This window comes from Pocillopora verrucosa, chromosome 7 (genome assembly GCF_036669915.1).
Source record: "Pocillopora verrucosa isolate sample1 chromosome 7, ASM3666991v2, whole genome shotgun sequence".
NCBI classification, from domain to species: Eukaryota; Metazoa; Cnidaria; class Anthozoa; order Scleractinia; family Pocilloporidae; genus Pocillopora; species Pocillopora verrucosa.
In genome coordinates, this window is record NC_089318.1 from 7,430,999 (window position 1) to 7,457,867 (window position 26,869).

Below are 26,869 nucleotides of genomic sequence, written 5' to 3' on the forward strand. Positions count from 1 at the left end.
AAGAGGGCAACCTTAAATACTCAGCATCCATATTTTAATAGTTGAATTTTGCGTTTTTAGGCGGTCTTTCCACAAACACTTTTACTTTGACTTTCACTATTCATGCGTTCCATAGATAATACGCTTACAATTCAAAAGTCAAAAGCTCGATAAAATCGTCTTTTTCACATTCTTCGTTTAAAAGTCGTTTACTTCCAATATTTGAAATTTTTTGTTCATTGAGAAAAAATCTAAGTATAAATGAAATAAAAACTTCATATCATGGAAAACGCGATTCATCCAAAAACTTTTTTGTTCGCTGCGCTCACTGGTTTTTTTTTAATGGTTTATCGTAACCGGTGAATAAAAATCGTTCGTACGCACTTTCCAAGGAATCATCTCTATGTATCTGAGATAGTTATCGTTTTCAAAGTTTAATTCAACGTGCTAGTAATCATTGGAACGAAACCTTTTGACTTAGACTCGCATTTCATTTTTGCATTTTAGCGGTGACAATGTAATAATGACCATGAATTTCTATAGTAATTGTAGTCTTGAAAGCAACTGAGACAATCAGTCGTTTGTATTGCTTGGATCAAATCAACTCGGGGACATGTGTTCTATGGTAGAGCACTTTTAATGAAGACTTTCGTTGATATGTATTGACTGAAGTTGGTGCAAGTTAAGATTGACGGTCATTCAGTGATATTTAACGCCATTTTTCCGTTATGTAGTTGGAAAGACAAAACACTGTGGATCTTGTCACATATCCTTTTACAACATTGCTCACTGATCGTCCTCCTGGGATTTCTTCAAGTGTAATTTGTTCCTGTTTTGTGTTGGTAAAAACACCCCGTGATAGAAGAAGGTGTTGTATGACATACACTCTCGGGAAATAGACAAGAGGAGAGATTCAAACTGCCGTCTTAGTTAAACCAATGTCGAAATTCTGCACAAACCCTAATAAAATCTTTTGTAATTTTGTAAATTATATGAGTAACATCTACAATCATACACCAGTTTGCTGTTAATGTAACCAAAAGACTAATTAACTCGGGGGTGAACATGCACAATCGTAATCCTATTCTGACTCGTATTGTTCTCTATTGAACAAGAGCTGCCAGATTTCGGTCTAAAAACACGGTAACTCCATATTCTGAATGGCTACATTGTACATGAATAAAGGGGGTAAGTTTCTGAGGAAACTGTGGTGCTGCGTCGGTGGGGTGGAGTGGACCAAGGGACATGGCAACTGCTTGTGTCAAGAAATTTTAGTACCTGAACCCTTTTAGTGCAAAAAAGGAAGCATTTCTAAAGGCAAAATCAGGAAAAAAATTGCAAACAATCTGAACGGCCTCAAGCTTCCCCGATTCAAAGTCAGTAAGCGTGCTGTTAGATAAAGATACATACTGCTGAGGGAAAATTTAAAACAAAGATGAAAGACGAAGTGAAGGCAAGTGTGAATGTCATTTGAGTGAGTTGGAAAAGGCTCTGGAATAAATAGTCGCAGCTGCAGCTGAAGACACCGTAGAAAACGATAATAAGACAACTGAAAACAAAAAAGCAGCGGAAATGAGAAACAGAGGCTATAGAAAACCTGAGAAGAACTCAGAAAAGGCAGCGGAATGAAGAGGAGGAGGAAGTGAAACCAAAGCAAAAAAAGTTGTAGAAGTGGAGGTGACACAATTGCATATTTGCGTGAAAAAAATGATCGCGTTCAGAAGTGGAAAGAAGGAGAATTGCAGCTGCAAAAGCAACGAGTTGAAGTTGAGTGTAAACAGGAAGATCAACCAAGAAAACATCATCAGGATATGCTAAAGGTATTAGTGGAACAAACTAAGCAGCAACTTGAGCAGATGCAAAGTTTTCAGCAGATGTTTACCTCAGAAAAACAAGATTAACTCGGCTTAAATTTGCATAAAGATATTCATAATATCTTTGATTTTGCTGTGAATGCTTGTTTCGGCATTTAAATCATTTATCAGGCAAGTTTATATTTGACGTTGTTGTTTGTTTTTATACCTAAAATCTTACATTGTATAACAAGCTTTTAGACTCTTTGTTGTACAACTCTATTTGTGGTGCTATTCTGGCACCTCTGTAAGGGACCTGGAGGTGGACACGTAGGAGATAGGCGGGGTCACCATACGCGGCCATTGGTTCTCTTGTTGTAGAGAAGCCATGCCGCCCCAGATCGTGAGGAACCCTCTTAAAGAGGAAAAAAAATGAGTGTTTTAGTTAGCTGAGGTTGGGGTGTATAGTTTCAAATCTCAACCTCAAGAAAAAAAAAAAAAAAAAAAAGGAAGGGCAACGAATCAGATTAAATCAATTACATACTGGGCCGTACATGTTGGTTATCATACCATTAGATAAGACAACAGAGTGGCACTTGAGACTATGCACTCGTTATGTCTATTATAAACGACCCCCTGATTTTCATCGGGTCGACAAATGGGCTTTATTGTTCCGTCTATAAAACCAAAGCAATTGAGTAATGCACTTCCTTTAAATTTATCGCACGGGCATAGTTTTCAAGAAGTGGAGGGTTCAGCAGTGTATTGTTCCACTGAGTCATTCTGTGATTGTGATGTTGATAGAATGTATCAATCACGAGGTTGGAAATCATACTCAGCTCCGGAACCGGCCGACCAAATCGTGGAATTAAATCGCTGTATCTGCATGGGTAAGCAAATCTTCTCAATCTTATACAAAGCGCTTCTGCCCCATCACGAATGGTTCCTTGGTGACAATTGAAAGACTGAGGGAGCTGCAAGGCCTCTAAAAGGAGGGGAAGCTCATTCCTATGAAATCGAAACTCAGCCAAACACTCGCTGTCGTCCATCTCATTTAAGTCGAATGCTCCATAACAATCGTAAGGGAAATCTGGGTTTTTTTCGAGATGTTTTCATCGTAAAGAAGAAGAAATTCGTCCTTGGAAATATCATCGTCATCAGCACTTTCGAGGAGAAGTTTTAGTATATCTCTAAAGGATGCCATATTTTCACTTATAAACCAAAAGCCTGTTATGGAACAGACTGCGTCTTCCAAGAGTGTTCTTAATGTTATTTTTCGCGCCTTACGACGGCGACCTCTCCCCATTCCCCCCAGTTCACGACCTCGCCGTTGCCGTCGTCGGATCTTATGGTTCCTTATAAAAAAAAAAGCACGAAGGCGACGAAAACGAGGACGAAATGCAACATAAGATCTAGTGAGCAAAACAATAGCGAAACACGTGCGTTTTAAAACTTTGTACATTTCCGTCCCATACAGAACAAAAGGGACCTTAAGCAGTCAGGACGGCAACACCGAGGAAGACTTCGATTAAAAAATGAATTTCTGCCTTTAATTAGAATTTCAAAAATGGCTGCAAGAGTTTACCGCCTCATACGGCACCACACCTCAACTTCAGCATAACAAAAACGGTTAACGCATCGAGCTATTGGTGAGAAACTTAGAGGAAAATAAATAAGGTTTTCTTCAGGAACGTTTTACCACACGTCGCCGTGGTGACATCTTAAACTCCCGAATAGCCTTTCGCCATGCAGTCGCATGATTCTGCCACATTTTCCAAGAACATTACTTCTAATGTTGGACTTGAGTAAACAAAATATAAAGAATGAAAGAAGTCGCTTTTTCGATGAATTGTAAGACTCGAATAAATACAGGAATCGATTTTACTGTAGAATCTTTTTTGTGGTGGTCCTACCGGTCAAACGACGAAATACGTATTGACTCATTGAGTCTGATGGGGTCGGACGAGAAAAAATATAATTTGAATGAAAACGAACTCGATATCGAAGAAAGATTGCTTTGGTTATGGATACTCTGCGAAGAATAAATTTGTAACGGAGAAAAACGATCACGATTATCACACAGTTTAGCTTTTTTCATTAAGCATGCAATCCAGCTGTGTGATGGTTTGACGGCAGTTTTAGTTTCAGTTATGTCTTTCTGAACTCACGCCACTACTGCTGTCTTAGTTATTGTTGTCTGTATCAATTAGTGTTCTTGCAGTACGTTTAAGCTCAGGAGGTCACTGGTAGTTTGAATTGTTTCTACAATTTAATGTTGGACAGTTCTCATTTCTACTTATTTAGAAAACGGTGGATGGCAACAAACAACCTTTGTTCCACGGACATTGTTTTTATGGCTTGCTGTGGTGGTCCTCGTGTGTGGTTAATTACTTCAGAAAACAAACATTGTTAATATGAGCCGAAAGAAAACTTATGTTGAGAGGGACACTGTGTTGACTTTTCCAGAAAAGTCGGGGTCTTTTGACATAAAAAAGTTAAAAGATCCCGACATTTAAAAAGGGTAATCAGATTTTGATCACCGCTGTAAATGTGACGGATTTCAGTTATTTGATGCAAATTTTTAGTTGTGAAGCACTCTGTGTCAACAGTATTGCAATATCTTATCCATTGGTTATTTCGGGTGTCTTCTAGGTAACGTCGTAAACAGAGCCAATGATCTTAATTGATTCATTATCGTGTTTTTCTATTATTTTTTAAGTATAAAGGTGCATCGATATTACCGGACATACATATAGTTTCAACAACATCTGTTCGCCCGCAAACCTTTCTCGAAGGATTTTACTGAAGCCGAATCGAATCGACATTTTGAGGTAAGTGAAGAGAGATGGTACTCAGTTAAAACCAAAAGTTTGTTACTGAACTACTGAAGGGAGACAACATGTAATTTGTTTCTACTCCGTTGATCGAATAAAACTAAACTGATGCGGCATGACCTATTCGATAAGTTTAAAGTTACTTTTTTCTACTATCGACACAGCAAAATATATCTAGTGCGCCATGCACACTGTAGCTCAGATTCTCATTTCAACCTCGGCTAATTTTCAATATAAGTTATTTAATCTGTCACCGAGATATTCGATCCTGGAGAAAGATGGCCCCATTCTCAATAAGCATTACGTAATCACGTTCGCGTCAAAAGAAGAGACAACTTTTAAGGCGCTTGTTAAGATCTTGATCGTAACCTGAGGTCGAGTCGCGTTTACACCATAGTACGATCACGTACCTATTCACGATTTTTTGCCTTTTTTTCTTAGTAGACTCCGCCTGCTACTAACTAAATTTTAAATGCCTCGGTATAATTATGGAATGAAGATATCCATCTCATTTGTACGTTTAGTAGATCCACCATGAGTGTTCTTCGCCATCTACATGCGATGTTGTTGGTATCTCAGCTCACTCACACCAAAGGGGCGCAGCCAACAATAAATTGTCAAAACTTCAAGTTTGTTATCGATGAGGATGTCGTCTATAATCACATTCTTGAGGGTCACGTGTTTCAAAGATTGACAGTCCACAGCGCCACTCAGTGTCACATGAAGTGCAAAGATGACTGCCTGTGTGTATCCATGAATTATTTCCCTCTGTCCAAAGAAAATAACTGTGAACTCAACAACGCTAACAAAGACATGGAGCCAGCGGCGATGAAATGGAGTCAAGGAGGAAATTATTATCAGCGGTCAGCGGTCATCATGGCGGGAAGAAGCAAAATTTTTAGTTCGCCTATACTTTGGTTTCTTTTTGGCTTTTCTCTGTACATATTGGCATGTTCAAGTGGCAAAGATGCACACATCGGATTAGATATGCGCCTCGTCAAAGTAAACAAGCAAAGCTGGGATAATCATTGGTTTTTGAAACCGATATCATCCATTTTGTTTCGACTCAATATCCGCCATATTGGATTCGTGTGGAAAGCTCGAGTCAGATTCAGGAATTCGAGAGTCAACTACTACAGCAACTCCGATGCAAGCTTCAACTTTGAATATTTACAACTATGTGGCGACATATGTCCTAACCCGGGGCCTGCTTCCCCTCTGTTTGATGCACTTCACGTGGTGAGAGACAATGGAAAGCAAGGAGTATCCATCGGTCACTCGAACGTGCGAGGCCTCCGTAAGAACCTCCCCGAAGTGAAAATACTTTTACAGCATACCAACCTGGATATCCTAACCATTTCTGAAACGCATCTGACACAAGATATAAGCGATAACGAAGTAAACATCGATGGATACCGAATTCTGAGAAGAGATAGGTCACACAAAGTAGGAGGCGGAGTCGCTATTTACTTTAACATTAGCCTAGATTGTGTACGTATATCCAAATATGACAACGACGGCATTGAAGCTCTCTGGATTGAATTGAAAGCTCACTCGCAAAGATTACTTGTGGGTTGTGTATATAGACCTCCTGACGTTACATCTTTCTTTGATGAATTCAACCAAGTATTGAGTACAATTTGGATGTCTCGCAGGAATGTTGTGATCGCTGGTGACTTCAATTCAGATCAGCTTGCTACTAATGGAAATGGTGCGAAATTCAAACGCATCTTACAATCTTATAACTTTTGTAACATCATAAAAGCACCCACAAGAACCTCAGCACATTCTAACACTTTGATCGATCTGATTTTGACTATCAATACCTCAAAGGTCTCAAAGTCTGATGTGATTGAGTATTGCATAGCTGATCACAAATTCATCTACGTTATCTACAAGCTGAAGATCAGGAATCCAAAGCCTTTTATTAAATATGTCCACAACTTCAAGAACGTGTTGGAAAACCCGAAAGACTTCAAACATGACCTGGAAAGTGCTCCCTGGTGGGTCTGTTCCACCTTTGAGGACTTGGATGACATCACTTGGGCTTGGAATTGCATGTATAATGTTATTGCAAGCAGTCACATTCCCTTACGTAAAGCCAAGGTTAGAAAAAATTCACTACCTTGGATGAACAGTGAGATCCGGAAAGAGATGAATAAGAGATATAAACTTCTGAAAGCCTGTGATGGCACACCCGCTACTAATAAACTCTGGGTTGATTACAAATCCTCTAGGAACAAAGTATCTAAGATGCTACGACGTGCTGAAGCTCAATATTGGAAAAAGAAATTTACAGAGACCAAGGACTCAAAATCTTTCTGGAAAACTGTGAACGAGGCCACTGGAAAACCTAAGAATAAACATATTGGCCCCCTCAGAGATGCTGAAAATAAGGAAATCACAAATGACTACGAGAAAGCTGAACTGATTAACTCTTACTTCATAAATATTGGCAAGGAACTAGCTGAAAAATTCCCCGAAGCTGATGAACCCCATCAATTCATGTACAGAGTTACCCCCACTGTGCAGGTCTTGGAGGTCAACATCAACAAACTCAAAACTGATATCAAGACAATTAAAATTAACAAAGCATCTGGTCCTGATGGCATCTCTTCTCGTAGCTTAGCTATTGCAGGAACATCCGCCCTAGAGGGCATTGTAACTGTTTTCAAGAGCAGCATGGCTCAGTCCAGCTTCCCTAACACATGGAAGATTGCAAAAGTTAATGCAATCTTTAAAAAAGGAAACCCAGCAGATGCTTCAAATTATAGGCCAATATCACTTTTAAGTATCCCCAGCAAGCTGCTCGAAAGCCAGATCTGCAACATAATTGATACCCATCTGAACAGCTGTGGCATAAAAAGCTGTAAACAGTGGGGGTTTAGCAAGGGACTATCGACTGAAGGAATGCTTACCTCTATGACTGAAGGATGGAAGACAGCAATTGACAATGGTCTGACAGTTGGAGCAGTCTTTATTGACTTCCAGAAAGCTTTTGACACTGTCCCCCATTATATTTTATCGCATAAACTACACGCCATTGGAATATCAGGATCTCTTCATGAATGGCTAATGAGCTATCTTACTGATAGATGTCAATTTGCTGAAGTTAATAATTGCAGGTCGGTCACTGACTATGTGCGATATGGAGTCCCTCAAGGCTCGCTTCTTGGCCCCCGGCTCTACACCATATATGTTAATGATCTCCCTGACCACATCGACTCGGGAGATCTATACATGTATGCAGATGACACTACAGTTTACTGTATTGGACCAAATGTTGACCAGGTTATGTTGTCACTAAATAAATCATTGGAGCAAGTTCTCCTGTGGAGCATTAAGAATCAGCTAACCATCCACCCAATTAAAACTGAAGCAATGATACTAAGTAAAACCTCTTTTGTTGGGCCTATACCTCCCCTCCACTTTAACACTGGCCATATCGACCTGGTTAATTACACCACTTGTCTTGGAGTTAAAATTGACAATAAGCTGACATGGTCTGTGCACATTGACTCAGTGAAGAAATCTTTTACGCAGAAGGTTGGAGCGTTGAAGAGAATGAGAATCCTTCCGAAGAAGGTTCTCGAGGAAATATACTTTAAAACAATTATCCCCAGTGTAACGTATGGAATTTCGGTATGGGGAAATTGTTCTCCTTCCGCACTGAACTCTCTAAACCATATTCATGCAAGAGCAGCTCGTATTGTGAATAACCTCGACTCAACGATGGCAGATGACACATGTCTCATGAAATCCGACTGGCTGCCCATCTCTTACTTCTATAAAAAATCTGTACTGTTTCTCTTGCACAAAGTATATTTTGGAACAACGACCCAGTCGATATGTGAACTGTTTTCTAAAAGAGTTTCTTCTAGATCTTCTCGTGTTCCTAACCAATTTAATGTCATTAGATTTAGATCAGAGACCGGCAGGAACTCCCTACGATACAGAGGTCCTGTTATTTGGAATTTTGTAAATAGATTAGTTAAAGTACCTGAAAGTTTTTATTCTTTTAAACAAATTTTACGTAAACATGTTAAGACTATTGACAATTTTTCATTTGAGAAAGAGGCAACAGTAGTTGCCAACAGAAAGGACCATTTCATTTACTTTTAGATTTATATGTTAGTCTTAGTGAACACCATTTTATTTGTATATAGTAGTTCTAAGTTATTATTGCAATTTTTATATATATGTAATTCTTAATATTTAGTATAGTAGGTCCACATCAGCCCTTTGGCTGCCTTTCACACAACCTACTTATCAAATAAAGAATGTATGTATGTATGTATGTATGTATTATGATTTAGTGAGAAGCTACACGGTGAAGGTGAGAGATAGAATCGTTAGTTGTTGATAGAATTGCCTTTTTTATTATTTTTTTTACTTACATATTTATCACAACATAGCGCACGTGCAAGGCCTACCTATATCTTAAGGAAGCTACTGTAATAAGAATCCATGTTATATACCTAGACTTTTCCTCAACAAAACGAGACTGTGATAGGTTTATTCTTGGTCACGTGCCCCTGATCAAATTCAAATGTATTCCGACCGGGATACAATTGAGCAGTTGTTGCCCACGCGCCGAATACAACAGCATGTTTTTGCCATATGATTGTTTAAGGGAAAGTCTAAATATATAACAAAGTACTTAATGTATATTTAGTGCACGTCCGTGCATCCATAACATGAAGTGTGCAGTTTCACTTCGGCTAAAAGTCCCGTCTTGTTTAGCCGCGAGAATTCAATACTATCACTGAAGATTGTTTTTCCGTTTTATCCCAACTGAGATAGACCTTTGTATCTCAAAATGAAAACAAAAAATGCTGAATAAAACTCGTTTCGAGAAACACAATGAGCGTGTAGCTCTTCGAGCGACGTAATTGGTTTCGGAGTTGACAACACTTTATTCACAAACGCGATGAGAATTATGGCTGAAAACAGAACTAAGTCTTCTGACTTCAACTGAGGCTTTGCCACGCCGAGAACTCTTCATTAGAACGGAAAATATTATTTTAAAGCGTTGATATGTACCAAAGTTTTGTTCAATCGAAGATTTTGTTCTCGAAATCGAACGATTTTCAGAATTTGTGGTTCAGAGCTAAGCAATTTTCGGGTAGTAAGTTCAAGTAAACAGCGGCATTTCAAGCAGCGTAAATCAATCACAGGTGTCTCGTAAATGCGAGAAATTTATAGGCTATTGCTTCGTTTTTTGAACGGTTGATACCAGTTTTAAGTGTTGATATATCCTAAAATTATTGTTCATTAGCAGATTTTTATTTTAAAACCGTATAATTTCTGAATTCTCAAAATCTCCAACACAAATATACGCAATTTTCTGGCCTTGAATTCTGGTAAACAACGATTCAAGCATGTTGAATCTACTACACGCCCTCATGCATGCAAGAAATTCGTTCGTTTTTGCTTTGGAGCAGAAAATTTACAATTCTTTGAATAAAGATTTGGTCTCGAAATATTTCTTGGTCGTTTTTACCCTGTCATTTATTCATAGTTTTCGGGTAGAACGCGATTACCTAGTAAATCGGAAAAAGTTGTAATAAACCCTTTTTTTTCCGAGTACAACTTGTGTCTGCATGCTATGTTATAATGAAATTTGTTCACGCTTTAGCTGTGCGTGTATCGAGTTTTTGATGCACTTGGGAAGTGTGAAGAGCACTCAGGCAACTCTTACGCTTCTCTCGTGCTCTTAAAACTTAGTTCCCGCGTGCATCCCTAACTTGATATACGCACGATTTTTTGTACGTCCCTCAAACCCCCCCCCCCCCCCCCCTAAATTTCTTTCTTAACACCTGCATCGCCGGACTTTACTTTAATCAAGGAATAGTTTAAGGAAAAAAGGTTCATTTTCAATTAGGGTGGAGGAAGCTACATTCCAGGGATACATCGCTGCGTTAATAGATGCTGCAGCCAGAATCCCTGCCTCAACGGGGGAGTATGTCAGGAGATTTGTGACAATCACAGCCCCAGGTTTAATTGCACCTGTTCTTACAAATACACTGGTAAGCGTTGTGGTCAGACTACACATCCAAGAAACTGCAAAGACATCGCTAATAACGGAGCCTTACAATCAGGAAAATACGATATTTTTGATTCAGCCGATAAACCGTTCTCTGTTTACTGTGACTTGCACTCAGAATCTGGCTTTGTATGGGCACTCATACAGTCGTTCTCCATTGCCAATAAGGCCACATATAAGGATAAGGGGTTTGGCACGGATTTTCCTGTGAATGACAATAACAATGAACCGGAATGGAACTCTTACCGCCTTTCCTTATCACATATGCAGTCTCTCTCAAATCACTCCACACATCTGAGAGTAACATGCAACTTACCTGCAGATGGCCTGCAGTATACGGACTACGCACGCGCAGTTCTGGCAGGTCATGACATATTCGGTGACTGGGGTGGAGATTGCATACTGTTTGAGTATATTAACATCCGTGGAATTAACTGTTCTGGTTGCACCGCCTACACGAGAATGGATCTTAATGGTGCTTGGTTCGTGAACAGTTTCAAAAGCAAGGAAAACGGATGCGATTTTGATGGGTCACCAGGAGCAGTTGACAACGAAAATAATTTTGGACGGTATCGTTCCGGAGCAATAAATACGAATCACCGCTGCTCCTCTTCGGATCCTTCTACAACGCAATACTGGTTTTGGGTTAAACATGAATAATTTATTCTAAGTTCCAATAATCTGCTAAAACTAGAATGAGAGAGACTTTCATCTACTATTTCGCCATTATTGATGCGTAACATGTCAATTTTGCGTGCGTTTGAACTGGATACCAAATAATTCTGGGCATTTTAATCGGCCACCCACACATGTACAATGTAATTTAGTGTTAACTACTGAGCTGTTCATTGGTGGGAATATGGTGACGATATTCCCACCAATGGCGTAGCTTCACTTGCATATAAACCCACACACAACCCACAATTCCTCCAATCGCTCTGACGAAGAGCTAATGCTCGAAACGTCAGCTTTTTTACCCTTTATGGTGGCTAATTTACGTTTTCAACTCAATTGTTAACTCTGCAGCACCACAGTTTCCTCAGAAACTTACCCCCTTTATTCATGTACAATGTAGCCATTCAGAATATGGAGTTACCGTGTTTTTGGACCGAAATCTGGCAGCTCTTGTTCAATAGAGAACAATACGAGTCAGAATAGGATTATGATTTTGCATGTTCACCCCCGAGTTAATTAGTCTTTTGGTTACATTAACAGCAAACTGGTGTATGACTGTAGATGTCACTCATAGAATTTACAAAATTACAAAAGATTTTATTAGGGTTTGTGCAGAATTTCGACATTGGTTTAACTAAGACGGCAGTTTGAATCTCTCCTCTTGTCTATTTCCCGAGAGTGTATGTCATACATATATGTTATTTGCCGGCTGGGAGGTCCGTATGGTGAAAAACTGTGACCGAGGTCTTGAAAATACTGCCCGAGGCCGTAGGCCGAGGGCAGAATTTTCAAGACCGAGGTCACAGTTTTTCACCATACGGACCGACCCTTAGCCGGTAAATAACATATTTATTGTTTTTAAACTTGACGAAATTCTTTCCGAAAGAACCCGAATAATATTTATAGCCGTAAATACGGCAAGATCTTCCATAAACTGAACAATTTTTGAGTGAGTAAATGGTAGTTAAAATAGAGGTGATGCAAATTTAAGAGAGATGCCTCAGCGAAACATTTTCATTTCCGTAACGATAAAGGTGATTTAAAAGGCTTCCAAACAAACTTTGAAACATTATTTTTACAAGTATCTGTCACAATCTGACACCTGTCAATTAGAGAGCGCGCAAGAAAAAAAAAAGCGTAGGAACATTTGAAAACCAACAGAACTAGTTTGGCAAGGACTGTCACGACAATATTTTCTTCAAAATCAGTCAATGATCTAACGGAAAGTATTATTCACTCTCATCGACCATTCATTCATGTACGAAGATTTACCTCTGTTCATTAAGTAAACGGCGAGGAAAGTAATTGTGAGTAAATTCAATTTTTTTATTTTGAAGTTGTGAGAGTTTGCTCGTTTGTTTCCTGTAATGGCGTGTTTAACTCTGATCTTTCCTTCACAAAAACTAAATTCGAACGGCACACTCCAACGAGACACAAGGGAATTTAATGCGGCCTTTTCTCAAAAAATTCCTTCAATTTCTGTTGTGCAATTTAAGGTACAAATGTCCAAATTGAACGGAATTGGAAAGACTCACCGGGAGCGTATATTTGTTGTAGAACTTAAATTAAAACTTCGCTCGCTTCTTTTTTACTATGAACAAATTGCTCGGGAAAATTCAGATTTTAAATGAATGAAAGTTCCATCGTTCAGTTTAACTGTAACCAAATACCTCACGTTTCAACTTTCTGGGTACTTTTTGTGAACGATTAAAATTAATTGCAGACGGTTATTAGGCCGCTTGTCAACCAACGTAATGACAATATTGTTTATACAAATTCATTCTGAAACCAATATTTTTCTGTCAACCAAAGTGATTTGATAGAGATAAAAAAGAGGATTCATAAGTTATTTATCGGCTTGAGGTAGTGACCGACGTGTTTGCTTAAAAATACTGCCCAGCTGGAAAACGAGGTATATTTATGAAAAATGACAACGAAAGTACTCGGCGACTCACGAAAGCGTTACCGTGGCCCGTGGGCAGAGATAGGAAAATACTGACCGGGTAAAGAACCAATCAGATTGCAAGATTCGTTACCGTGCCCTCTAAAAAAACAATAAAACACCTTCTTCTATCACGGGGTGTTTTTACCAACACACAAAACAGGAACAAATTACACTTGAAGAAAGCCCAGGAGGGCGATCAGTGAGCAATGTCGTAAAAGGATATGTGACAAGATCCACAGTGTTTTGTCTTTCCAACTACATAACGGAAAAAATGGCGTTAAATATCAATGCCGTTAATCTTAACTTGCACCAACTTCAGTCAATACATATCAAAGAAAGTCTTCATTAAAAGTGCTCTACCAGAGAACACATGTCCCCGAGTTGATTTGATCCAAGCAATACAAACGACTAAGGTCTCAGTTGCTTTTAAGACTACAATTACTATAGAAATTCATGGTCATTATTACATTGTCACCGCTAAAATGCAAAAATGAAATGCGAGTCTAAGTTAAAAGGTTTCATTCCAATGATTACTAGCACGTTGAATTAAGCTTTGAAAACGAGAACTATCTCAGATACATAGAGATGATTCCTTGGAAAGTGCGTACGAACGATTTTTATTCACCGGTTGCGATAAACCATAAAAAAAACCAGTGAGCGCAGCGAACAAAAAAGTTTTTTGATGAATCGCGTTTTCCATGAAATGAAGTTTTTATTTCATTTATACTTAGATTTTTTCTCAATGAACAAAAAATTTCAAAGATTGGAAGTAAACGACTTTTAAACGAAGAATGTGAAAAAGACGATTTTATCGAGCTTTTGACTTTTAAATTGTAAGCGTATTATCTATGGAACGCATGAATAGTGAAAGTCAAAGTAAAAGTGTTTGTGGAAAGACCGCCTAAAAAAACGCAAAATTCAACTATTAAAATATGGATTCTGAGTATTTAAGGTTGCCCTCTTTTGATAAAGAGTCAGTGTAACTATCTGAAATGTTAAACGTTTAGTTCAAGTTCAACCCCTAAGGTGGACCGCAATTGAAATCATACATATGTTGTCAATGTTTGTTCTTAGCCTTGCTCCAATGGTTTCTCAGAGTCGTATTTTGTTGGCTGAGTTTCCTTTTTTAAGAAGAAAATGAATCCACAAAAAGTTACACGTCATATTTAGCTCCAAACCAGTGCTGGGTTGTGGAAGCAGTTGAGAACAAGCAACTGTGATCCTGATTTATATCGTTGCAGCTATACTCTCCGAAATTGTCTTCCTTGTTGATGAGTCCTCCTGGTCTTCTATCAAATTTAAATCCCCTCTCAATGCTATTGTAACTCCATATGTGCCAGGATGCCTCCTCTGACATTTCCAATTTTTCCTTGCTCTTCAATATCACTAAAAGCAATTAAACTGGAAGAGACCAGAAACAATGAAAAGAGCTCGCCATGATTTGTTTTTCATCAAGAAAAATCAATACTTACAGCTGGGTGTCAAAACTTGTTGTCTCCACAATTAGAAGAGTTAAAAATTGACCACCGTATTTTCAAACGTTTCCAAGGAGGAGTTGAGTGTGATTCAGTTGAATAGCCCTTTTTTTCTTTTAGTCCTTCACAGAAGTGTCTTAATAGCTAAAAAAAGGAGTTTCACCTTTTTTTTTTCTTTTTTCTTTTTTCTTTCTTTTTTTTTTTTTACATTTGTGGGAGGATGTACGTCGCAATGTGTCTTTTAATTATCTTTGGAAGAGTGATCACAAACAAATCAAGTAATTTAACAACAAGTAGCGGTAGACACCAGCGACAGACAAAGGAGATCGCTAATACCTTTTAATCTTTCAACTGTCTTTCATTCAGAAAAATAGATACTTACAGCTGGGTGTCAAAACTCCTTGTCTCCCTATTGAAAGGAATGAAATAAACCACAGTTTCCTTCGTTTCCATAGAGGAATTGACTTTGTTACAGGTAAAAGATGTAGTTAAAAAATTAACATGAATTATGAATGATGGTCGATCCGGCTCCAGCTCTATATTTTTGGCTGAGCTCTTTGTAAAGGGATCCACAAAAGCAAAGGTTCAAAAACTGAGAAACAGTCCAATTGGAAATTACCTCACTCAACCCTCCTTACTTTTGTATCTGCCGCCTTTGATGATATTTCAATTGAGTTTCTTTTAAGTTATTCGTACATTAAAGGAGCTGACTGTTTACAATGACTTTTTAAAAAAAGTATTAGCATGCAAAGAGAAAAATAGAAAACAATTTAAGGATACGGTGCAGAAACACTAAAATTTAGTTTACACCACGCACAAAACTAATGTCCCTGGTTGGCACAGTGTCGTTTCTCAAAAAGCGCTTCATCTTCATCCCTTGAGCCTCCATCATGCTGTTTAATATAGTCAAGTTTCGCTCATAGCATAATTCTTCAAAATTTGCCAAACAAAGCGACGTTTACGGCCAAATTGGATCGTTAAGATCGTTTCTTTGTCTGCGGACAAATTTCACCCATTTTCCTCTTACAGTCGGGATCGTTCGGGAACTGAAACATTCTATGCCCGGTGCCGGAACGATCTATTCTGACAGTTTTGCTGGTCAGAGCCGGGGCACCAGCGACACAATATCGCCCTCGTTGTCGCGTATCTTTCATACTATTCGCCATACTGAATTCGATTTAATGTCACCAAAGTGACGTCAGTGGTTTTTGGTCAAATGGTACTTTGGCTACGCAATTCGAATACCATTTTTTAGGGGAAAATGGCATAACTTTAAAAGCTTTCAAAATTGTCAATTTTATCATTGAACGTTTCAAACTTCGGAAACGTAGATTTCAAATAATAAACTTTATAACTACAATATACCTTCATGGTCACTTGGATTTGTATTTAATAATGTATTGACAGCGCGTCCAACAGTGTAATGTCGCTGTAAATCCACAAGCTTAAAGTAAAAGTTTGGAATTCGACTTTGAAAAAGACGAACACAAGTTCGTAACATTACGATGAGCAACAATCGTTCACAACTAATATGATAATATAATAAGATGATGTCTCACATTATGTACAACAATACCTGGTGCTTCTCTTGACAAACACCTGCTCCAACTACTATACTTACTTCATCTCCTACATTTTTAACATTTCAAAAATTGTTTTATGAACAAATTTGCAATGTTATAAAGTAAGCAGTGATCCTAACGAAGCACTTAAGTACCTTAGTCCTTGTGAAAGTGAGGCTGTCGAGGGCTTCTCGCAGTTATGTATCGAGTCCCTAATATGAAAATCAAGCAAAGCTGTACATATTTATCACTTAGGAGAAATTACTAACATCTCCCTGCCACTAAGTAAATACCATTTCTCCTCACTGTACGGAATTTTTAAAGCGAAATCAAGAAACCTAAACTTAAAGCTTGGTTTTACTAATGATCAAACTAACGAAGCCGAAGCTAATTTTCAATTATCAGTAAATAGAAAACGGTTGATTGACCGAGTCAAGAAAATGTCACCTTACGACGACAAAACATGTCATAATTAGATTAATAGCATACGGAGGTATTTAAACATCTCTGAATCTAAACACAAGCATTTCAACTTACGCTTAGTAACTTGCTTGAAAAGAATTTGCATAAATCAACTGATGGTGAGCCCTGAATGCGTTTTCATGCACGAATATGAAAAAAGCCAATTTTATCGACCTTTGACTTTTAGGATGTAGGTGTACTATCTATTGAACATTACATGAAAAGATGAAAGTGCAAGTAAAAAGTGTTTGTAGAGAGGCCACCTACTTACTTCAACTATTGAAATATAGACGCTGGGTACCTAAGGTTGCTTATGACGTCGCTCTTGTGCACGTCTGCATTCTATTGTAATAAAGAGTCGGTGTAACTATCTGAAATATTAAACGTTTAGTTAAAGTTCAACTCCTAATTGGACCAAACTTGGAGGCACATGATGTCATTGTTAGTTCTTAGCCTTGCTCCGATGTTTTCTTGCATTCAGTTGGCTGTGTTTCCTTTTCTGAGAAAGGAAATGCATTCGCAAAAAGTTACACGTCACATTTAGCTCCAAACCAATGCTGCGTTGTAGAAGCAGGAGAAAACGAGCAGCGGTGATCCGGATTTATATACTTGTTGTGAAATTTTCCGAAATTTTTTTCATCGGGGACTCCACCTGGTTTTCCATTAAATTCACATCCGAATTGTGTGCTATTGTAACTCCTTATGTGCCAGGACACATCTTCCTGCTGTTTTGTGAGGGCGGTGCAATTAGAACAATTGATTCCTCGGATATTGACATATTCGTACATCTGGCAGGTGTTCCAGGTACCAAAAATGTCATGACCTGCCAGCTTAGCGCGTGCGTAGTCCGTATACTGCAGACCATCCGTAGAAAAGTTACAAGTTGCTCTCAGATGTGTGGAGTGATTAGCAAGATACTGCATCTGTGATAAGGATAGTCGGAACTCGTTCCAATTAACTTCCCCCACTTTAATATCAATCTCAAAGTTTTTGCCAAACCCAGTATAATTGAAGGCATTTCTCTTGGACAAGGATAACGATTGTATTAACGTCCATACAAAGTCAGGTTCAGACTGCAAGTCACAGTAAACAGAAAACCGTTCATTGCTTGAATCGTAGATGTCGTATTTTCCTGATGTCGAGGCACCGTTCTTAGCTATGTCTTTGCAGCTTCTCAGATGTTTCATCTTCTCACACCGCTGACCAGAGTATGTGTTAGGACAGGTACAGTTAAACCTGGTGCTATGAGTGTCACAAATCTCCTGACATACTCCTCCATTGAGACAAGGATTGGTGCGGCAGCATCTGTTGATGCAATGATGCTTCTCTGGTGCGTATTTGCCTCCACCCTACAGCAACATTCAAAAGATGTTTTAGCTCAGCATGCTCATAGAATTGGGTTGGCATATACTTTTTAGCACCCATCGAAAAATCTCACCGGAATCTGATCGAATCGATAACAAACAGTGCGAGCAAAGTACGTGTGCGTACAACACAACGGGGTGCCAGAATGGAGATGAAATTTCCATTGCAAAGTAGATTTGAAATGCAGTAATACAGCGATGGGTAAGCCGATGATGTCTTTATGAAATTTGTAGTCATGTCTGTCCTGCCGTTCCCTTCGCATTACGACATGGCCGTTAAGAAAATAGTTTGTGAGAAAGGGAACGGATCCAATCCTTTCTCAGCCAAATCAGTTTGTTTTGGTTTTGTCTAGACCAATCATATCGCAGACAAAACGGCATGCACAAAATTGTCTTTGGCTCGGACTGACATATAACACATCTTTTTTTTAAGGAGTACTGCAAAACTTGATCGTGTGGAAATACTTATTTTATTTACGAACTTGAACATCTTGGGATATTTACTTTGTTTACGGAAGTTGATAAATAAACGAGTAAGGAATTAAATAAATAATCTTATCTCACCTTCACCGTGTAGCTTCTCACCAAATCATAATAATTTCCCCCTTGCCTCCATTTCATCGCCGCTGGCTCCATGTCTTTGTTAGCGTCGTTGAGCTCACAATTGTTTTCTTTGGACAGAGAGAAATAATTCATGGATACACACAAGCAGTCATCTTTGCACTTCAAGTAACACTCAATGGCGTTTGGAACTGTCAATCTTTCAAACACGTGACCCTCCAGAATTTGGTTATGGATGACATCGCGATCGATAGCAAACTTAAAGTTTTGACAAGTAACTTTTTCCTGTGCCTCAGTGGAGAGGGTCAAACTGAATACAAACAGCACGACTTGGAGATATTGTACGATGCCCATAGCAATAGCACTATTGATGTGAAGAAAAAAATATACATGATTATTTAATCTGGGGTAATCTGGAACGAAATAAATAGATATTTGGGTTTCTTGCTTAAAAGCGACCAACATTGATGGATTTTTCAAAATTAACTATGAAATTATTTTCCTTAAAGCATGAACCGTAACATTTATCTTAATTGCAACGGAAAGAAAATAATCGTTAGCAGTAAAATTGCCAAAATTTTAGTCGTTAGCCGTAAGAGCCATTACCATATGGAGACCTTCTGAGTCAGTAAACGTTTTGAAAGACTGAAAAGAATTTATTCGTCTCGCTGGGAAGTCGATCTTCACTACAGAATCACTAATTTGCGGACCGGGCAAACATTCAAGCCCAAACGAAATTGCTCCTCGACGGTTTCTGTTAGGAATACTCTTCAAAAGGAGCAGCAAACGTTCCCTGCAGTTTAGCCTAAGCTGAACACAGTTTATAAAGAATTGATTGTCAGCTCAAATGCTAAGCTGATTTCTCTTCATTGCTCAGGTTGAAATGGAGGGAGATATATTTGCCAATGGAACTGATATAAAAAAATACAAAAGTATGTCGGTTCCAGTTGGTTGAATACAAAGCTAAATGTCGAAGTATATCAAATCTCAGTGAAACAGCCGCTGCGATGAGCCAAAATTTTAATCGTTAGCCGTAAGAGCCATTACCATGGTGAGACCTTCTTCTAAGTCAGTAAACGTTTTAGAAGACAGGAAAGAGTGTAGTTGTCTCGCTGTACAGAATCACCAATTTGCCGGAATCCGAAAATATGTTAGACAAAAACTTAAGCACAAAAGAAATTGCTCCTGAACAGTTTATGTTAGGAATGCTCCACAAAATAAGCTGTAAAAATGCACGGCAGTTTAGCTTAAGCTAAACACTCAGTTTAAATACCAAGCTGATTTCTCTTCACTGCGTAGGTTGCAATAAAGGGAGATATTCTGGACTATTCAGTCTTGATTTCATTTTAAGATTGGCAAATGGAATTGATATGAAAAATAAACGAACCAGTTTCAATTGCTCTACTGCAGTAATTGCCGATTAAAAGTATGTCGGTTACAATTAGTTGAATGCAAAGCTAAGGCCGAAGTATGTCAAATCTCAGTTAAACAGCCGCTGCGATGAACGTTATCAAAAAGTGTTTCATGATAGCATGTTTCTGTTTGACGTTCATGTATTAAAAAAAATCGCCTAAGTTTGAGGAGTTTTTCTTGAAATGTAAAACTTTCAAGACTTTCGTGTGTGACGGTTAATTAAGAAAAAGCGTTTGAAATTAAGGAGAGATGTCAGAAGGTTTTGTGTTACAAAACCACAAAAAGAGAAACTCTACCTACCATCAATTGTTGAAAGATCCTTTTTAAACAATGCACTTGATGAGTATGTATCCTCGACGGAATATTCTCAAAGAATGATTTGCAATGTATTTTTCCTACATTAATATTTAAAGCGGATCGCAATTTACTGTTTACCACAATATTTGAAACATTGATGAACGTATTAATGTAAGCTTTCTTTCCATCGGCGAATGAAAATATGTCAAGTCTTGCCACACCTGCTAATGGCTCAAACTTATGGCTGGTTTCTTTTCTAGTTTTAAGAAAAAGTATCAAGTACACACCAGTCGGCTACAAATCAAACAAACCTAACAAACTCTTATAATATCCGTAGACTTAAAAAAGCACTTAAACTTGAGTAAGCAAAATAACCATTTATACTCACTGGAAAGTTCTCTCTGTAGGGGCAGTTAATAATTATTTACCAAAGTAGAGGTGGATATTGATGGAGATTATCTCTATCATTTTCACCGACACTCACCCCAGGTAAACAATTATTTTAGTATATGCCTGACAGAAAAAAAACAAAGTTATTTATTTCAGTCAATAAACTGAAGAGGAGTTTGAAATTAAACTCTCGACGTGATATTTGTCTCTACGGCTGAGTGGAGCTGATTTATCACTTCCTAGCTAGCCATTCAACGTGTACGAAAAGCACTATTTACCCGTGTGGGGAAAACTAAAATGAATTACTTACGTCATGACTACAGCCTTATAGGATGTTTTAAAAGAGAATCGCAATGTTTTTCAAAATATTATGAGCTCTCGTCGTGTTCCATTGGGGAACATTTAGCAACCCTTTGTTTCGGTGACTATTGATGTTAAATGTTTCCAAAATTGTAATTTTTGAGCTAAATTTTGAATTGGTCGATTTCAGCTCCGTTTTTCGAAGAAAAATAAATTTTGAGCCTTATTCGGAGAAATGAAGAGCGTATTCTTTTTTTACAAGTAACGAAGAAGAACTACGTACATAAACGTGCTGGAAATTAAAAGCCTAGAATTTACTATAGCCTGTTTTATTTGGTTTTAATGATAAAATAGATAATGTTTTTTATAGAGTAGGTCACTTCAGGATACTATTCGAATAACTAAATGTGTTATTAATAAACTTTGGTCCAGACTAAACAAATCAAGGTAACTGTACAAAACATGGTGTTCTTCGAAGAAATATCCCTATGCAAGCCACCTTTACAAAGACCAAGCAAAAGTTTACATAAATGCAAAGCTAGATATTCGTAATATTATGAAAATATGTTCATCTTGTATGGGTTTTTGTTTTTATGGCATTTGAAGTTCTTCAAATGCAGACTGTACTGTTGTGCCTTTTATTATTGAAATGCCAGCTGCCGTGTTCCCACAGAAATCAAAACAAACTGCGCCTCGTAAATTTTCAAATAACCAAGATTCATGCAGCAATTGCCTAGAGACACACAGGTGAAAATGAGGTTTTGAAAGACTCACCGGGGAAAAACAAGGCTAAAAACCTTTTCGAAGAAATGCTTGCTAATAATTGTTCAAATTTTGCTGTTGGTCGGCCTCATTCTTTTTCTCTGGTTTTTAGCGTCTACTTTTTGCCTTCTGAGGTATAATCATGATGCAGTAAATAACTTTTAATCGATACAAGGCAAATGCACCCTAAATTAAATAAGAGAAAATATATTCATTAATAGGTAGCCATTCCATGCAGTATTCGTCTTGGGAATAATACTTCCGTTCGAGAGACTGTCTATTCATTGTATTGTAAGTGAATTTGACGTTTCCTACGGCCTGGACAAGGAGCCTCCTTCTCCATCCCATAATGTTCTCTTGTTATTTATCAAAACTTTTCCTCTCAATTTTTAAATTTTTACGGATAAATGGAAATGTCGTGGATTTGCCAAAACCTAGAACATCATCCGAACTTCATAAGCTATTATCACTTTTCATTTCAGCTTTTGAAACATGTATGGGTAGCACATGCCTCGTAATGAAAAATTTACATATTTATCTCTAGCATCCGTTAATATTAAAAACACGCAAATATGACCAAGAAGACTATCTCTTGAAATCAAATGGAACGTGGTGTCTTCAGGGGAAGTTAATGGTAACCAAACCAACTTTATTGTCTGGTCTGAGAAAATTAAATATTTATGTTCATAAGAGGAGTGGAAAAAGAATCTCCTGATAAACCCCTCCATTGAGACAAGGATTAGAGAGGCAGCATCCATTAACATAGCAATCCTCTTTCGCGCTGAATTTATCTCCACCCTACAGGAACATAACAGGTTGCTCACATAACTTTTTTAGAAACTGTTTTGAAGGAGTACTGGAACACTTGAACAGCCTGGGATACTTACTTCATTTACGAAAGTTCATAAATAAATGAATAAGGAATTAAATGAACAATGTTATCTCACCTTCACCGTGTAGCTTCTCACCAAATCATAATAATTTCACCCTTACCTCCATTTCATTGCCACTGGCTCCATGTCTTCGTCAGCGACGTTAAGCTTACAATTATTTTCTATGGAGTGAGGGAAACAGTCTATGGATACACACAGGCAGTCATCTCTGCACTTCACGTGACACTGGGTGGCGCTGTGGGCTGTCAATCATTGAAACACGTGACCCTCAAGAATGTGGTAAGGGACGACATCGTCATCGATTGCAGACTTGAAGATTTGAGAATTTACTGCTTTTTAAGGCACAGTGGAGAAGGTAATTTAATACAAACAGCATGACTTGGAGATATTGTAAGATGCCCATAGCAATGGCACTATATTAATGTGAAGAAAAAAAGATACATGATTATTTCATCAGATAAGCATTGGGTAATTTGAAACGAAATGAGTAGATGTTTGGGTCTCTTACCTTAAAGCGACCTCCATTCATAAAATTTCTTGAGATGGAACATTTGCTCATTTGGGGAAAATACATTGATGCATTTTTTTAAATTATCAAGGAAGTTGTTTTCCTTAAAGCACTAACCGTAACATTTTTTTCCAATTGCAACGGAAAGAGAAAAATTGCCAAATTTTAGTCATTGGCCGTAAGAGCCATCACCATGTTGGGACCTTCTGAGTCAGTAAACGTTTTGGAAGACAGTGAGGAGTGTGTTCGTCTCGCTGTGAAGTCGCTCTTCTCTACAGAATCACTTATTTGCGGAATTTCGAAAAGAAGATTGGGAAAACATTCAAGCCCAAACGAAATTGCTCCTCGACAGTTTCTGTTAGGAATGCTCTACAGAAGGAGCCCGGCGTAACTGACGTACCCTGTAGTTTAGCCCAAGCTGAACACAGTTTACAAATAATTGATTGTTAGCTCAAATTTAAAGCTGATTTCTCTTCATTGCCCAGGTTTCAATGGAGGGAGATATATCGGCAAGTGGAACTGATATAAAACGTAAACGAATCGGGTAATTGCTGATTAAAAGTATATCAGTTACTGTTACTTAAATGCAAAGCTAAATATCGAAGTATATCAAATCTCAGTGAAACAGCCACTGCGATGAACTTTATCAAAAACTGACGTTCATGTATCAACTTTGAGGAGTGTTACTTGAAACGTAAAACTTTCAAGAGTTTCCTTTGTGTCCTTAATAACAAAAGTAGCGTTTTGAAAATAAGGGAGATCTCAGAACGTTATGTGTTACAAAACCAAAACAAGAGAAACTCTACCCAGCATCAATTGTTAGAGATCCTCCTTCAGCAACCGCACTTATGAGTCTCTGCACTCTACAAAATCAACTCAAAGAATGATTTGGAATGTGTTATTCACACTTTAATATTTAAAGAGGGTCGCATTTTATTATTTACCGTAGGAGTATAGGATGGAGAATGTTAATGAAAGCTCTTAACGTGTTTCATTAGCATTTTATTAGATAGCGTGCAAAAGGATATCCTGCGTGTATCCGGCCCGTGTCTGAATATGCTTGCCAAGTTTTCCACAATGGTCTACCTGAGTATCTCTCTGAAGAGCTAGAGAATATTCAGCGCCGTGCAATAATTTTCCCAGTCTTAAGATACCAAGAAGCTCTTAAAGAGTGCAATATTGCCACCCTCTACCAACGGCGCCAATTGCTGACGGAGCGCCTTTTCAGTGAGATCAAAGACAACACCTGCCACGAATTACATGGCCTTTTGCCGTCATGTTATCTTACTACCGTAACCTTAAGGAGAAAGCGCGCTTTTAACGTACTTTTTTGCAGAACAAATAGACTGAAGAATAGTTTTATCATGTACAACGCGGCTATTTCCTAATGGCTTTATCATGTGTGATGCGAATTTTAATATACACATATAGTATTTTTTAGGCTTTGTTTATTTTATTTTTTATTCTTTTTGTATTTAGTATTAAGTAAACATTTTTACAGTCCGTAATAATTTTTATCCATGTTTTGAAAGTCACTGTGACGATTCTGTGTACAAAATCAAACGCAAATATCTGCGGTGTGAATGAAAATCGATAGCCTGTGGGCCGTAGTAGCACCGATAGGTTAGACTTCTTTACAATCAGGTGTTTCGAATATATTCCAGTCAAGGTTAAATTGACTTATCAATAAAGGGCAAAATTACTGAGCGCTGATTGGTTGAGAGAGAGGGCATTTTTTTCTTAATCGAGGGCATTTTTAGTAATCAAGAGAGGGCATGATTACCTGTTAATGATTGGCTAATCCGTTGCATAGCAACCGTTCGTTATCTTGAAATTTTGATTTTCCTTCGTATAAATTTTGCCCTTTATTGATAAACAAGTAATCCCATGAGACCTCGTACTATTAAGGATTAATTGCACTTGAGTTCCAAAATTTTGAAAACTCTCGTGCAATTAATCCTTAATAGTACTTGGCCTCATGTGATTACCTATACTTATCAAGATTGTCGCAGTTATTTAAGTTCTACATTAGCGTGATTATTGCATCAGTCAACTGCTGCTCGGAAGATGAGTCAACGCCCAGGACCTTCTAAGCTTGCATGTGGATATGGGCACCGAAGGCTATTTTTCTTTTATCAGCGCCACGTTGTAATTGATAAGAGATGGAAAGTTTTACGTTCGTTACTCGCTCACCTTATCCATGTTTTCAAACTGGAACGAATAATTGGTCTGGTTAGGTTATTATTTTTCCAACTTGTTTTAATCAACCCAGTTTGCTATTGATATTTCACTAAGAGTTTCAATCGCCCAACGACGCATAAAGTTTCACTCATAAATTTAGAAAAATGCATGAAAAAATGGTAAGATATCACAAAGTCGTTCTCAAACTCTGACTCTTTTCCAAAAAGATGTGCTAATAAAGAACAAAGATGATAATATGGGACACTTGTCATCATTGATACTTCTTTAAATTATGTTAAGTTGTCATTATTTAAAACAGGAACCGAATGATATGAATTATCCAAGACCGCACGTCATCCATTCACAGTTTAAATACGTCAACTAGAGTATGAGAGACTTAGGTCAGACTTCACATTTGGAGAGTCTATTAGTCATCAAAACTGGAAGTAATAATAACATCGAAATAGAATATAACCCGAAGCAATTTTACTATTTCTCCAGGCATTATTGTTGATGTTAAGTTACTGTTTTTTTTCTTCCTGTAGTCATTCACCCCACACGAACACTCACAGCTAGGCCTTGAAATGATCGTCCGTGAAGTTGTTTGTGCATCAAAATACGGCACAACTCGTAAAAATACTCAGCTACAAACCAAAACGTCTAATAAGATATATTCATCCTAAAAAATACTAAAGAAATAATAAAATAACTTCCTATAACTTCAAGCTTTGGCAAAAACAAAACGAACAGACCCACAATAGGAGAGTAAAAATTTCTAACTCATTTATTAACTGAGGAGGGTTGTCCAATACACCCAAACCGCTGCGAATCGTCAAACCGGAAATCGATTCGCGGCTAAGTGGTGTAGTGATACCGGAGTTCTGAGAAACCATCTCTCAAAACATGGAAACGCATACCGGAAGTCAATTTGTAAGAGACTTAGAAAATATTCCGCAAGTGTCTGCGATAGGGGGTTAAAGATGTTGTCGAATCGACTCGAATCGAACGACCCGTCATACCAGATGTCGATTTGCAAGACACTTGGAAACGCATACCGGAAGTCAATTTGTAAGAGAATTAGAAAATATTCCGCAAGTGTCTGTGAAGGGGGGGTTGTCGATGTTGTCAAATCGACACGATTCAACTTGATTCGAACGACTCGTCACCACAAATGACGACCCGTCATACTGGATGTAATTTGCATCCGGTATGACGGATTGTCATTTGCTGTGACGAGTCGTTCGATTTGAGTCGAATCGTGTCGAATCGTCAACATTTGCTACACTGTATAGTTTATAATATTCTGACGATAGACTTCCGGTCGTCTCAAGCCGGTTGGCGAGAAAGAGAGAGCATTTTTATGATTAAACTTCTTTTCAAATCCTTCGACCAGGTAATTTCTCGGAATTTTTATCGAAGAAATTGCTTT

At 38.0% G+C, this 26,869-nt stretch overlaps 2 protein-coding genes and 2 pseudogenes across 2 annotated transcripts; 2 read left to right on the forward strand and 2 right to left on the reverse strand.

Annotated features, from left to right (window-relative positions):
- The first annotated feature begins 1,139 nt into the window (after positions 1-1,139).
- Positions 1,140-1,880, forward strand: LOC131792928 (uncharacterized; annotated as a pseudogene).
- Positions 1,881-2,001: 121 nt separating this feature from the next.
- LOC136282450 (uncharacterized) lies at positions 2,002-2,976 on the reverse strand (annotated as a pseudogene).
- Positions 2,977-5,140: 2,164 nt separating this feature from the next.
- LOC131792927 (uncharacterized) lies at positions 5,141-11,312 on the forward strand. Its single transcript, XM_059110334.2, has 3 exons — positions 5,141-5,458; positions 8,910-8,942; positions 10,491-11,312. The coding sequence occupies exons 1-3, from the start codon at positions 5,141-5,143 to the stop codon at positions 11,310-11,312; spliced, it is 1,173 nt and encodes a 390-aa protein (XP_058966317.2).
- A 5,986-nt stretch (positions 11,313-17,298) lies between these two features.
- LOC131792926 (uncharacterized) lies at positions 17,299-20,879 on the reverse strand. The gene is made up of 3 exons (XM_059110333.2): positions 20,795-20,879; positions 18,700-19,060; positions 17,299-18,120 (listed from the first exon to the last, which is right to left on the reverse strand). Exons 2-3 carry the CDS (start codon positions 19,048-19,050, stop codon positions 17,299-17,301), a joined length of 1,173 nt encoding a protein of 390 aa, XP_058966316.1. The 5' UTR covers positions 19,051-19,060; positions 20,795-20,879.
- Positions 20,880-26,869: the final 5,990 nt, after the last annotated feature.